The sequence below is a fragment of the Myotis lucifugus genome, unplaced genomic scaffold (genome assembly GCF_000147115.1).
Source record: "Myotis lucifugus unplaced genomic scaffold, Myoluc2.0 scaffold_106, whole genome shotgun sequence".
In the NCBI taxonomy this organism is placed as follows: domain Eukaryota; kingdom Metazoa; phylum Chordata; class Mammalia; order Chiroptera; family Vespertilionidae; genus Myotis; species Myotis lucifugus.
In genome coordinates, this window is record NW_005871154.1 from 3,256,400 (window position 1) to 3,268,321 (window position 11,922).

At 36.2% G+C, this 11,922-nt stretch overlaps 1 protein-coding gene across 17 annotated transcripts in view; it reads left to right on the forward strand.

Annotated features, from left to right (window-relative positions):
- PICALM (phosphatidylinositol binding clathrin assembly protein) overlaps positions 1 to 11,922 on the forward strand; it is a 111,162-nt gene that overhangs the window by 40,809 nt on the left and 58,431 nt on the right. For 16 of the 17 annotated variants that reach the window (XM_006092889.3, XM_006092890.3, XM_006092891.3 and 13 more), the window contains exons 3-5: positions 351 to 426; positions 2,569 to 2,671; positions 11,418 to 11,511. In XM_006092889.3, coding sequence (XP_006092951.1) covers positions 351 to 426; positions 2,569 to 2,671; positions 11,418 to 11,511 — 273 coding nt within the window. The remainder of the gene's footprint in view (positions 1 to 350; positions 427 to 2,568; positions 2,672 to 11,417; positions 11,512 to 11,922) is intronic. The other variant, XM_023757367.1, reaches the window with a different exon arrangement.

The following is an 11,922-nucleotide window of genomic DNA, read 5'->3' on the forward strand; positions in this document are numbered from 1 at the left end:
AGTATTTTGTTTTTTAAAAAAGTTAGATGCCTCCTGAGTATGATTAGCTGTAGTCCAAATATGCTGGAAAAAGACAAAATTACAGATTTTGATTTAAATGTGCCTGTTTCTTTTTATTTTGGTTTAAATGGCTGTGGGCATTAGTCCTTAACAAATTCCTATATGCCAGTGAAAAATACATGTTTTTAGGTTTGATAACTAGTTAATAGGAAGACTGAGGATGATAAATTTAAACTAGATAAGCTTAATGGAATATGTTAACCACTTTTCTCCCTGATTCTCAAATTAGAGTTTGTTAGATGGCAGTATAACAAATAATTTGACATAATTATTTGTTTTTGTTTTTCCAGCGTTTTATTCAGTATTTGGCTTCAAGAAACACATTGTTTAACTTAAGCAATTTTTTGGATAAAAGTGGATTACAAGGTAAAGACAACTTACTTATAGAGTGCCCCTGTGTAATGATTTCTGCAGAGTTGAACCCTTTTGTCTTTTAGAACATGTGCTATAGAGGAACCTTATTTTAATAGTTGTAGCGAAGAAAAAAACTCTATTTTAATGTGAAGCTTAAAATTGACTTTACAAGTTGATGCCCAAAGTTCTTTGCAAAACAGTATAGGGTAATAATTTGAGAGCATGGATTCTGGAACTGAACTGCCTAGGTTTGCAACCCATCGGTACCACATACTTGCTATATGAACTTGAGCAAGTTACTTCACCTCTCTGGGTCTGTAAAATCAGGAATAATGATAGCACCTATGCTATAAGATTGTTATGAGGCTTAGCCTGGTTAATAAATGCAAAGTGCTTAAAACAATGCTTGGCAACAAGAAACACTATGTACATGTCTGCTTTAATTGTTAATGTTATTGTTTTATTCCAAAAAAATGTAGTCAGGAATATTATATATTTAGTAGCAAAGGTATTTTATTCAGATGAATTGCTCATTGATACATCTGTTATTTTCTTATTTCACTTTTAATTTAGTGACTTGAAATTGCTGTAATCTGGTGTTGTAGCCTTCATGCACACTCTGTCTTTTAAAAATATATATATTTTTAATTGATTTCAAAGAGGAAAGGGAGAGAGAGAGAGAAACATCAATAATGAGAGAGATTGATTGATCAGCTGCCTTCTCCATGCCCTCCCAAAATCTGGACATGTGCCCTGACCAGGATTTGAACCGTGACCTTCTGGTTCATAAGGTCGATGCTCAACCACTGAGCAACACCAGAAGGGCACATTCTGTCTTAATAGGATCTGTTGTACTTAGTTCCAGAACTAGTTCATTAGCATTATAGAATGCCAACTCTAGGAAGAACCTCATAAAAGATATACCAAATGACTTGGGGATATCCAGCAGCAAGGCTTTACCTGGGAAATGTCTTTAGAGAAGGTGAGATTTGTGCTGGGCTTTGAAAAATGGATGGAAGAGTTGGCTTACACAAAGTACACAGGTATACATGGATGTAAAAGAACATGGGGTATTTGAGATTTATAGAACAGGTGATTGTGAATAGAATGTGTGATTGATGTATTGGAGAATATGTAGTGGCAGATAGCCCTCAAGAAGCTGTTTGGGGCCAAAATTAGGCACAGAAGGATTTGATAGAGTTGGGATTTTGTAAAGCAATGAGAAACCATCAAAAGTTTTTTGAGTTGAGGGCTGAGGGGAGAGGAAATGTGTGTAATAAAGAAAGCATCATAGCTCAGTGCAGGTTGGATTAGAGTGGATAAAGTCTTGAAGACATCAAGACTGTTCTGGCCATCATTCCAGTCATCTAGTGGAGAGTTAATGAGAACCTGAATTGTGGCTCTTGTGGAGAAAAACTTCAATAGAATTGAAGCTGTTTTTGGGTTAGGGACTGTCCAGTTCAATACTTGTTTACTTTTGACTGGGGCCAGGGTTGGAGCCTGCAACCAAGGTACGTGCCCTTGAAGAGAATCAAACCCTCAACCCTTTAGTCCCCTGGCCAATGCTCTATCTGCTGAGACCAATTAGCTAGGGCTGGCTCATTTAGAAAGTTTTATTGAAAACATAAATTTTGTTGTTGTTGTTGTGCCTTAAACGTGCATATTGACATTTCTGTCGTACCATATACACTTATTTTCTGTAGTTTTTAATAAGGTTGGCATACAAGGGTAATGGTTGTTCTAAAAAACAACTAATAATTTCTTAGGTATGAAAATTATAAAAGTGCTTAATGATTTGATGTGTGGGGTTGTGATTCCATGTGGTATTAAATTTGAGTTATGAGGTTGTCAAGTAGTGTAGAACGTATTTTTCTAATTCCTAATAAATAAAAGATAGGAATGATGATCAGAAGCACAATTATTTTAGTGAAATTCTGTGGGGGAAGGTTTTTTCAAAGCCACATATGACATACCTGACTTAAAAATGTTAAGTCGTTGAGATTTTAATGTGATATTTTTCATTAGTCATTACATTTACATCACAAAATTGAGTTGGAATATCAAGACATGGCCATTGGATGAAATGAGTTGGTTTCTTAAGCAAATTTGGATTTTAATAATTTATGAAAACTTTTTTTATTTTTTTATTTACAGGATATGACATGTCTACATTTATTAGGCGGTATAGTAGATATCTAAATGAAAAAGCAGTTTCATACAGACAAGTTGCATTTGATTTCACAAAAGTGAAAAGAGGGTGAGTTAAGCTTCATTTCTTTTCTTTTTCTTGACATCCAATAGATTTGAATATTTATAAATGTAAATCATAAAAAAATATTAGACTATGAATTATGGAATATCAGGCCAGTTGAAAAAATTTGAACTTTAGATTTCCTTGAAAATGTACAACAGATACTTTTTGCACTAGGAGTTTTAAATTTGATAACAGCTTTATTGAGATAGAATTTACATAACATAAAAGGAACACTCTTATTGTTTTTTTTTTTAATTAAATTTTTATTGTTCAGATTACATTTGTTCCTCTCCCCCCCCCCATAACTCCCCTCCTTCCAGTTCCCGCCCCACCCTCCGCCCTCACTCCCCACCCACTGTCCTCATCCATAGGTGCACGATTTTTGTCCAGTCTCTTCCCGAATCTCACATTCCCCTTTCCCCCCCAAAAATAGTCAGTCCATTCCCTTTCTATGTCCCTGATTCATTATAATCACCAGTTCATTCTGTACATCAGATTATTTATTCACTTGATTCTTAGATTCACTTGTTGATGGATGCATGTTTGTTGTTCACAATTTGTATCTTTACCTTTTTCTTCTTCCTCTTCTTAAAGGACACCTTTCAGTATTTTGTATAATACTGGTTTAGTGGTGATGAATTCCTTTAGCTTTTCCTTGTCTGTGAAGCTCTTTATCTGACCTTCAATTCTGAATGATAGCTTTGCTGGATAAAGTAATCTTGGTTGTAGGTTCTTGGTATTCAGCACTTTGAATATTTCTTGCCATTCCCTTCTGGCCTGCAAAGTTTCTGTTGAGAAATCAGCTGACAGTCGGATGGGTATTCCCTTGTAGGTAATTGACTTTCTTTCTCTTGCTGCTTTTAAGATTCTCTCTTTGTCTTTTGCTCTTGGCATTTTAATTATGATGTGTCTTGGTGTGGTCCTCTTTGGATTCCTTTTGTTTGGGGTTCTCTGCGCTTCTTGGACCTGTAAGTCCATTTCTTTCACCAGGTAAGGGAAGTTTTCTGCCATTATTTCTTCAAATAGGTTTTCAATATCTTGCTGTCTCTCATCTTCTGGCACCCCAATAATTCTGATATTATTCCACTTGAAACTGTCCCAGAGGCTCCTTACACTATCTTCACACTTTCGGATTCTTTTTTCATTTTGCTTTTCCAGTTGGGTGTTTTTTGTCAAATCTTTGGTTTGATTCTTGTGCTCCTCTGGTCTGCTATTGGGTATAATATTCTTTATTTCAGTCCGTGTATGCTTACTTTCTAATTTCTTTATCGTAGCATCGAGGGTCTCATTAGTTTTCGTGAGGCTCTGCTCAAGTTTATAGCAAGCCCTCAAAATTGCGATTCTTAGCTCCATATCCTCCATTTCTGTCATGTTTTTTTGTCTCCGCATCTTTTATGCTTTCTTGGTGCACCCCCTTGTGGTCTCTGTGCGCAGTCTTGTTCTAGCCAAGCCTTAATTGTTGTAGTTAACACTAGAGGGATTTGATCACCAGGCCGACTGGCTGTAGGAATCAGCTGTGTGGAAAACTTCAGTCCTCTGGGGAGGCGCTAGTCCAGCCTTTGCCTGAGGCGATCGGCAAATGGCTGTGCGCAGGGCTTGGGCGGGGCGGGCTCAACAGGGCGGGGGGGAGGGAGCAGCTATGGCTGCTCTCAGTCCGTCCCCAGGGGCTCTGCCTCTCTGTCCCCGCAACCGCTGCAAACCTCGGAGGGACCGTAGCCAGACAGTCCCGCTTCTCCCGTTTGAGTCAGGGTCCCTAGAGACTCGCCTGGATCTGTAGCCCAGAGTCTGAGACTCACTCCTGATTGAAAACGACAACCGCGCCCTCAGCCACCAGCCCGCTTTGCGCGCGCACCGCCGTACCTTTAAATTTTCCACACTGCGCCTCCTCTAAGCCTCATAATGCTGTTGTTTTTCCTTCTAGTTGAAGAGTCTCTCCTCAGCCAGCCTTCCTGTGGTTCTGGGTGATGTCCGTTCAGTCTTTTAGTTGTATTTTTGAAGTGGTTGTTCGAGGCAGCAAACTCCGGTGTTTACCTATGCCGCCATCTTGGTTTCCCCCCTGTATTTAGGATTTTAAATTCAGTGGTTTTTAGTATATTTACAAAGTTGTCCAACATCATTACTATCAAATCCGAAAACATAACATTTTTTAATTATTTTTATTTTTTAATTACAGTTGACATACAATATTATGTTAGTTTCAGGTGTACAACCCAGTAATTAGCCATTTCTATAACTTACAAAGTGATCACCCTGATACAACTACTTTATGTTCCCTATGCTATACCTTACATCACCATAGCTATTCTCTAACTACCAGTTTGTACTTCTAAATCCCTTCATCTTTTTCACTCACCCACCCCTCCCAACACCCCTCTGATCTGGCAATCATTAAAATGTTCTCTGTATCTATGAATCTGTTTCTGTTCTGCTTATTCATTTATTTTTAAATTTTTTTTTAGATTTCACATATAAGTGAAATTATCTGGCATTTGTCTTTCTCTAATTTATTTCACTAAGCACAATACCCTCAAGGTACATCCATGTTGTTTCAGATGGCAAGAGTTCATTCCTTTTTTTTATTTTTGGCTGAATCATATTTCATTGTATATATGCACCACTACTTTATCCATACATACATTTGTTGATGGACTCTTAAGTTGCTTCCATATTTTGGGTATTGTAAGTAATGTTGTAATGAACAAATTGGATGCATATGTCTTTTTGATTTAGTGTTTTGGATTTCTTCAGAAAAATACCCAGAAGTGGAATTCCTGAGCCCTTCTTTGTCTCTTGTAGCCTTTGTTTTAAAGTCTTATTTTGTCTGATACAAGTATTACTATCTCACCTCTTTTTATTCCATTTTTACGAAATATCTTTTTCCATCCCTTTACTTTCAGTCTGTATACCTTTCTATCTGAAGTGAGTCTCTTGTACACAGTATGTGTAAGGGTCTTGTTTTCTTATCTCTTCAGCCACCGTATGTCTTTTGATTGGAGCATTTAATCCATTGCATTTAAAGTAATTGTTGATAGATATGTAGTTATTGCCATTTTATTATTCATATTTTTTATCTTTTTCTTTAAAGAAGTCCCTTTAACATATCTTGTATTGCTTGTTTGATGGCGATGAACTCCGTTAGCTCTTTCTTGTCAGGGAAGCTCTTTTATCTGACCTTCAATTCTAAATGATAGCCATGCTGGATAGAGTAATCTTGGTTGTGGATCCTTGGTTTTCATCACTGAATATTTTTTGCCTGCAAAGTTTCTGTTGCGAAATCAGCTGACTGTCTGATTGGCACTTCCTTTTAGGTAACTAGCTGCTTTTCTCTTGTTGCTTTTAAGATTCTATCCTTGTCTTTAACATTTTGCATTTTAAGTATGATGTGTCTTGGTGTGGGCCTCTTTGGGTTCCATCTTGTAGGGTACTCTTGTCAGCTTCCTGAACTTGTGTTGAGCTTCCTTGGACTTGTGTGTCTTTTTCCTTTACTAGGTTAGGAAAGTTTTCAGTCATTATTTCTTCAAATAGATTCTTAATCCCTTGCTCTTTCTCTTCTCTTCCTGGTACATCTATGATGCAAATATTACACTTGATATTGTCCCATAGGTTCATTAAGAATCCTCATTGTAGAAAAATTCTTTTTTGTTTTTGCTGCTCTGATTGGGTGGTTTTTCTACCTTGACTTCCAAATTACTGATTTGATTCTGTGCTTCATCTAATCTGGTGTTGATTCCTTCTAGTGTATTTTTCATTTCAGTTATTGTATTTTCATTTCTGACTGGTTCTTTTTTATGGTTCCTATGTCTTTTTTTTTTTTGTCTTTTTCCTGCTGGAATCATGTAATATGTGGCTTTTTGTGTCAGGCTTCTTTGACTTAGCCTAATGTATTCAAGTTTTAGCATCCTTGTTTTAGGATGGATCAGTACTTATTTTTATGGCTCAATCATATTCTGTTGTATGGATTATACTACATTTTGTTTTCATCAGCTAATGGACGTTTGAATGGTTTCTACTTTTTGGCTATTAGGATTAGTGCTGCTATGAGCATTGGTGAAAAAGTTTTTGTGTGGAATCTTTTCAGTTCTCTTGGGTATGTATCTAGGAGTGGAATTGCTGGGTTATATGGTAACTCTTACGTTTAGCTTCTCGAGGAACTGCCAAACTGTTTCATTTTGTTTTTAAAGCAATTGAACTGTTTTATGTTCCTACCAGCAATATATGTGGATTCAATTTCCACACATTCTTGTCAATACTTGTTATTTTTTTAATTATTATTATAGTCATCTTAGTGGGTATAAAGTAGTATATCATTATGATTTTTTTGGTTCGCATTTCCCTGATGGGTAATAATGTTAAGTGTCTTTTTATGTCCTTATTGGCCATTTGTATATCTTTGGGAAAATGTCTGTTCAAGTCCTTTGCTTGTATTTTAATTAGGTTTTATATAAGGGAGTTTAGCATCTGTGGATTTTGGTATTCATGGTGGGGATGTGTGTCCTAGAGCCAGTCCCCACTAGTACTGAAGTACAAGTTATGTTCCCTAACCCCCTGCATTGTTCAAGGCCAACTGTACTCCTTTTATAAAGCCCTTTTTTGTTATTCTGACAAATTCTTAGTTATTTTTCAAGAATTCACTCTGACATTTCTTTGAGGAAGTCTTATTTCTGTTGTTAAATTTTATATGACATGCTCACACCCATGAGAGTATAGTCGTGCCATATTCATATATTTAGGACTTTCCAGAGTGCCGAAACATAGTGCAGCGGTTCTCAACCTGTGGGTCGCGACCCCTTTGGGGGTCGAACGACCCTTTCACAGCGGTCGCCTAAGACCATCGGAAAACACATATATAATTACATATTGTTTTTGTGATTGACCACTCTTCTTTAATTATGTTCAATTTGTAACAATGAAGTTGGGGATCACCACAACATGAGGAACTGTATTAAAGGGTTGCGGCATTAGGAAGGTTGTGAACCACTGACATAGTGGATGTTTAATAGTTTTCGAAAAGATGACTAGATGAGTTTGTAAACAGTACATTAAATGGTTCAATGAAAAATAGACCCCCCACAAAAAAAAATAGATCCAGTAAATTGCCCATAGATTTGTCTTTTTAGTTGGTTAAACATTGGACTCTTCATTTTTATTTGTTTGTTTAACATTCTATTTGGTAGTATTATGTTGAATTATCTTGAATTCTAAATAAGTACAGTTCAAAGTAACAAGACATTGTGTAAATTAATCAAGATATTGTATGTGAATAAGGACATGGATAATTAGCCTTTAACCCATTGCTGTTATATTTGGGAAGCAAGTATCTGAATTTAATTGTAATCTATTTAAAAGTCATAAGAACCTGTGCTCTGCATGGAGTATGAATTGTCATACATTTGATTTGAATCATGTTCAAGCATTTGGGATTGTGAATTATTTGTGTTTTTTGAAGTCTGATGTAATCATGTAATAATTGTTAAGATTCTTCTTAATTAAAAAATTTAAAGTTCTCTGGGAAGAAATTATGTGGAGGCTAGTGAGAGAGGGAGGAATCAGAAATATCCCCACAGTTTCTGGCGTAAGTCACAGGGTACATGGCACTATTTACAGGGAAGATTTTGGGGAGTGGTGTAAGGTAGGGTGTAGTGCTAAAAAGTAAGGATTTAGTTTTGGAAATACTAGTTTTGAGTGATTTGTACAAGTTGAGATATCAAGTAGGCAGTTAATATACTAACTTGGAACTTGAGAGTTCTAGTCTGGGAATATAAATATGTCAATGGCATTTTGCTAATTTCTGTCTTGGGAAGGACAGCTCACCTGGGGCATAAATTCAGAATGAGAGAAGAGGGTCCAGAAAACCTTGAGATATACAACTATTTTAGAGGGTGGATAAAAGATGAGGAGCCAACAAAAGAAATTGGAAAGTGATCCTGAGGTAGGAAGAAAACAAAGAGGGAATTATATAAGAGATGCTGAGAGAGTAGAATATTACAAGAATGAAGAAAACTTGAATGATGCTGAGAAGTCTAGTCAGATAATGTTAGGTAAGTACCCATTGGAGAAGCAACATGGAATACCTAGATGACCTAAACTAGAGAAATTGAACTGGATGGTAGGAGTGGGGCTCATAATGCAATGAATTGAATAATGAACGAAATGTGAGGAAGTGGCCACTCTTTTGAGAAGTATGGTTGACTCTGCAAGGGAATAATACGGGATTAGTGGTGGTGGTGGTGTAAGTGTGTCTGTTTAAAGAATGGTGATTCTGGAAACTTTGCTTGCATGTTCATGGGAATGATCTAGTATAAAAGAAAAGATTAATAAGCTGCATTGTCCAATATGCTAGCTACTTGCCACCTGTGGCTATTTAAATTTAAACTGATTAAAATAAAATCAAATTTAAAAAATCATTTCCCTTGTTGCATCAGCTACATTACAGATGCTAAGTAGCCACTTATGGCTAGTGACTACCATATTGAATGGTGCAGATACAGAACATTTCCATCACTGCATATAGTTCTGTTGGACAGTCAGTGCTATGTTAGAGAAGAAGACAACTAAAGGATGTGACAGAGTGGGATCCAGAGGACCTGTGTGAATGGTGTTTACATTTGCTAGAAAGAAATACTTTTGCTACTATAATAGGAATAGACCAGATAGATGTAGTTTTGGTGGCGAGATGACCAGCCAATCTCTCTCTATCATTTTCTATTTCTGAATTGTATATTTTGAGAGTTAAATGCTGAGAGTTTGTGTGTTGGCTGTGGGATACAAGGAAGGGAGTGGTGGGAGAAGGAAGTTTGAAGTATAAGTACTGAGGAGAGGAATTTAAGAGAAGGCTAAGAGAATTACTGGCAATGCTGAGTCCTCATTTGAAGTTGATTATGAATTTGTTATAGTTTTATCAGTTTGCTCAGTTTTGTGGTTTTCTTTACCAGGACTCAGCTGCATCTTACTGTCATGGATGAGGTAAATGTTGGCTCACCCAGGATTGTGAATTTGTCAGGTGACTGCAAAGGAAGAAGAGAGTACAGAGGAATTAATAGTAATCTTTGGAATTCTAAACTAGATGAAGGAAGTAAAAATATGGGAACAATGTGGATAGTGGGTTTGGTACATTGAATTATGATGAAGTCAAATAGCTTTTGCCATGGGGGATAATTGACCAAGGTTGCTAGAAGGTTCAAAGGTTATTGTTATAGGATATGGTATCTGAATTTTGTTTCTGTTTTTTTCATTTGGTGGTGGGGGGATGGTTGATGTGGCTTTTGGGACAGTAAACTCAGGATCTGACCATGAGAATAAGAACTGCTATTAAGGCACTTTGAGATCAAGATGTTGAATTTGTTATCCATGTAGATGTTGAAGTTAAGAAAAACTGAGGCAGAGTTTAAGTTTCTTGTGATGGAGGGGAAGTGACCAGAAGTAAAAAGTGACCTCAGCAAGGAGAGAGAGGGAGAACGAAAAAGGGACCAAGGAATGACTTATAAAATGAGTGTATGATGACAATAAAAAAAGGGTTACAATGAGGGAATGGTGTCCTATTCCAAACTCCAGCAGCTAGTACCAATCCATGTCGTTTAGTATTTGAGAGGTTACCTAGCCTTATTGGGGAGAGTTGTTGGGCTAAAGCTAGTCCGTAGCTGCCTACCCAAGGCAGTCCAGTGTGTGTAGCACAAAGCACTATTGTTGCTTTTCTGGCTTCTGGGGTTGTGATTGAAGAGAGTAACTCAGGGTTGGAGCAGCTGGTTGTAGTATGGTTTATTTGTAAATTAGAGAAAGCTTGCGCACTTTTTGAAAATGCCTTGTTACTCTGCCAAAAGGTTACAAAAAGCACTGTTTTGAAGTCTAATATAGCGGGGTTTATATAATGACCCTACCACTGTTTAGTTCTCTGACCGTAGACTGTCATATAACCCCACAACCTAAAATTTCACCACCTGTAAAATGGGGCAGGCCATCTACAGGATTTTTGTGAGGATTTGGAATACATAGCAAGTTCTTAATGTGGAGCCTGATACATAATAAGCACTTAGTATTAGTGATATATCTTAGCCTCAGTACTTTTTATCTAGTGTTTTTGGTACTAGTTTTGTAAAATTCTAGTTTATTTGGTACTGCTAATATTTCTCTTAGGTTTAGAAATATCTAAAGAAATATTCAAAGGAATATTTTTGGAATTACTTAAAAATATTTTATTAAAAACATTCCTCTTAATATTCACTTATTTAATGATCAGATTAGAATGACTTGGTAAAATTGTCTTATTTTATAATAAAATGATTTTAGTTATAATTTTCTGTATAACAAGCATTTGGTATTTGAGTAATGAATAAAATAGACTTGAGTTTAAGTGCTAGCTCCATTAAGTCCTGACTATTAAGTGATTTGAGGCAATTATTTTATTCGTAATTAAAAAAAAAAGTAAAATTTCTCTTTACTGGTATACACATGAGTGATGTGAGGATCAGATGATTTCCTCATGTAAAAAGTAAATTATATAAACCTGGTTGTATGATGTAAACTTTGATTTTTATTCACTTATTTTACTTTTTTTTTTTTTTTTAGTTTTAAATGAGCATCTTGACAGACATATTTTCTGTTTTTGTTTTTTCTCTATGATTTATGCTTGAGATTTCAGGCTCAGTAATGACTTTAAAAATATGTGATGTTTTATAGCAACTTGTTTTCTGTTTAGAGAACCATATGGGAGTTTGAAATGTAGGTTTAATAAACTCAGTTGTTTCTTTTTTAGGGCTGATGGAGTTATGAGGACAATGAACACAGAAAAACTCCTAAAAACTGTACCTATTATTCAAAATCAAATGGATGCCCTTCTCGATTTTAATGTAAGTTGATTGCACAAATCTTTTGTAACTTAAGATTTTAAAAATGTTATAATTGGTTGAGGTTTTTATTTTCACAGACTCTGATTTTTCATACTAATATCCTGTTTGGCTAAGTGTTTTCTATAAATGTGGGCTCAAATCAGATTACTTTCCATTTTTAAAAATATATATATTTTATTGATTTTTTTACAGAGAGGAAGGGAGAGGGATAGAGAGTTAGAAACATCAATGAGAGAGATACATCGATCAGCTGCCTCCTGCACACCCCCTACTGGGGATGTGCCTGCACCAAGGTACATGCCCTTGACCGGAATCAACCTGGACCCGTCAGTCTGTAGGCTGACGCTCTATCCACTGAGCCAAACCGGTAGGGCTGCTTTCCATTTTATAATTGTTTAGATTTACCCTGAT